The sequence below is a fragment of the Alosa pseudoharengus genome, unplaced genomic scaffold (assembly GCF_046254945.1).
Source record: "Alosa pseudoharengus isolate Yale_2024_CS ecotype anadromous, Long Island Sound unplaced genomic scaffold, YU_APseudo_1.1 YU_APseudo_1.1_scf_24, whole genome shotgun sequence".
In the NCBI taxonomy this organism is placed as follows: Eukaryota; Metazoa; Chordata; class Actinopteri; order Clupeiformes; family Clupeidae; genus Alosa; species Alosa pseudoharengus.
In genome coordinates, this window is record NW_027468689.1 from 14045226 (window position 1) to 14047725 (window position 2500).

General features: G+C 48.3%; 1 protein-coding gene across 1 annotated transcript in view; it reads right to left on the reverse strand.

The window, feature by feature from the left end:
• rnd3a (Rho family GTPase 3a) overlaps nt 1-2093 on the reverse strand; it is an 11115-nt gene extending 9022 nt beyond the window's left edge. Inside the window, exons 1-2 of the mRNA XM_076303218.1 lie at nt 1819-2093; nt 1460-1547 (exon numbers count right to left, since the gene is read on the reverse strand). Of these exons, the coding sequence (XP_076159333.1) occupies nt 1460-1547; nt 1819-1968 (238 nt within the window). The 5' untranslated portion in view covers nt 1969-2093. The remainder of the gene's footprint in view (nt 1-1459; nt 1548-1818) is intronic.
• Between the last annotated feature and the right edge of the window lie 407 nt (nt 2094-2500).

Here is a 2500-nt window from a genome sequence, read left to right on the forward strand (position 1 = left end):
CTATGTTGCCGTGGTTTCCAGCCGGGCGGTGCTGGACCATGCTCTGCCCTCATTAGCAGACCCAGAGCTCAGGTGTGCTGCAGGGCTGTGCTTGTTAAAGAGGAGGGGAGGCTTCAGATGAACCCAGGGCCCTTTAGAAGTGCAGCGCATTAAAGAGCAATCCCAGTAGAGCCTGTCTATAAGCGTGCGTGCGTGCGCACACACACACACACACACACACACACACACACACACACACACACACACAGGAAACCCAGTGGAGTTCACACACACAGTTTTACAAGCGAACGGTGCGTGCCTCTCTCTGTGTGGTGGAAAATCACAGAGGCGGACTAGACCGAGGCCCCAGAGGCTCTGGAGACGCTGCAAATCAGCAGATGGTCCGGAACACAAGCCCAGCTCGGTGCCCAGCGAGCAGCAGCCTCGTCTGCGGATGGCCCGGCGGGCCTGGGGAGGGGGGCCAGGCAATCACGACCGACTGGCCGGCCGGGGAGGGGGAAAGTGGGGCTAATTACTTCCAGACTCCTGGATGGATTTCTCCAGGGGCTCCGAAAGAGAGCCCAGCAGTGATAAATAATCTTTACAAAAGGGGGCGGGTGAGGAGAAGAGTGTTGGGTAGCCTGCAGGAATTTGGGGATAAACAAACACACGAAGATGAAGATGAAGAAAGAGGGGGTTAAATCTTCAGAGGAGCGCAACAACAGGCGTTCCATTCAACGAGTTTGACACGAATCTGTGGTCAAATTCAGCCAACTGGCAGCCTCGTGCGAGCAGCCGCGCGCAAAATGCCAAGGACATTCCTTGTTAGGAACTAAGCGTCAGCAGGAAACTAGCGTGATTCCTTTCCTTCGGACTTCAATCAACTGAGTCAGTGTTTCCAGCGCTGGGTGAGAAGAGGACAGGACGAGAAAGGTGGAGTAGCCTATGGGTGTGCGCGGCACATCGGCTGCTCGTGATCGCGTTCTTATCTGAGTCATTCCATACATTCCTACGCATGATCGGCGGTCTGTCAACAGTGAGCGTTGGACAGGGTGCGGAATGTCAAACTAATAGTTTAATTAATTACTTGCGTTTCCTCTGGCTTGTCCGATGACCGTGACGGGTAGATCCGGTGCCAAACAGCAACCCCCTCCCACCCACCCCACCACACAGGAGAAACTCAAAAGTTCAAATGCATCCGCAAACACTCGTGATGGTCTCTAGCTTAACATCTGTTACAGGGGAGGGGGGAGGTCATAAGGGGGAAATCCTTGCTAGAGTTTGCGCTCTGCAATAAAATTAATACAACACACGCAGAGACACACCAGGAATAACCAAACAAAAGCTAAAACCAGTCACGTCACAAAGCCCAACTTGACTATTGTGTTTCGCTCGAGGTACCCGATTCCTAGAACCAATGCATGCTTAATCTTTGACTAATTACCCAGTATATTTACATGCAACAGACAGGAGATCTTACCTGAAGTATCCCACAGGCTCAGTTCAATCCTTTGCGTGTCGATTTCAAAACTGGCCGTGTAATTCTCAAACACCGTCGGGACATAGTTCTAGAATGGGGAAATGGAGAGACATTATGGTATAATGCTTACACCAGCGCAAAAAATAAAATAAATAGTTATAAATGACCAGGCATGCATGCTTCAACGACTACTGTGCGCAATCGGTTAACCACGGAATGTGAGCAACACGGGAAACGTGTGAAAATTGTGTAAACGTGGCAATCTGGTGAATAAACTTTGCTTAAGGTTAAAATAGTTCTTCAGCAGTCAGAAACATTCAAACAAGCCAATTGACAGTGTGCGGAAATCCGAAACGCACCTCTGGAAAGCAGTCCTTGGCGAACACGTGAAGTAGAGCCGTCTTGCCACACTGGCTATCCCCTACGACCACTATCTTGCATTTCACACTCTGTGAGCTATCCATCCCGGATTTCAGTGATGGCTTTTGGCAAGATCTTCTCTCCTTCATTGATTTCCTGTATGGATCTGTCCGCAAAAGCACCAACGTAGATGAAGACAGGCACACAATTAATTTCTTTACACAGTTAGTTTCCTTGATTAAATCCCTGTCTGGTTCAGGCGTCTGTCACTCCCGTTCGGTCTCACACTAGAGTCTGTCCTGCAAAATACATTTGCCGGTTTATACATGCAGTGACTGACCAATCGCTGTGCTTCACATCGCACACGGCCAGCCCTCCCTCACGCCTTCAGGAACATCGAAGACGCAAGGACAATCATGGCAGCGCCCTCCTCTGGTTGCAAAGGGTCTAGTTACATTGTGTTTAAAGCAAATTATCTTTTATAAGCTCACTGTAGATTTCAAGTTATGACAGAAACAACTAAATTTATGATTTATGATTATTCATATAGGCATGGGAAGGCAAGGCATTATACCGGTAGTATATCATACTCTAGAATTGAATTATTACAGATTGTGCATTGCTCTTGGACTCATAAAAAGTGTTTCTATGTTTATTATAAGCACAATGAAAACAGATGAA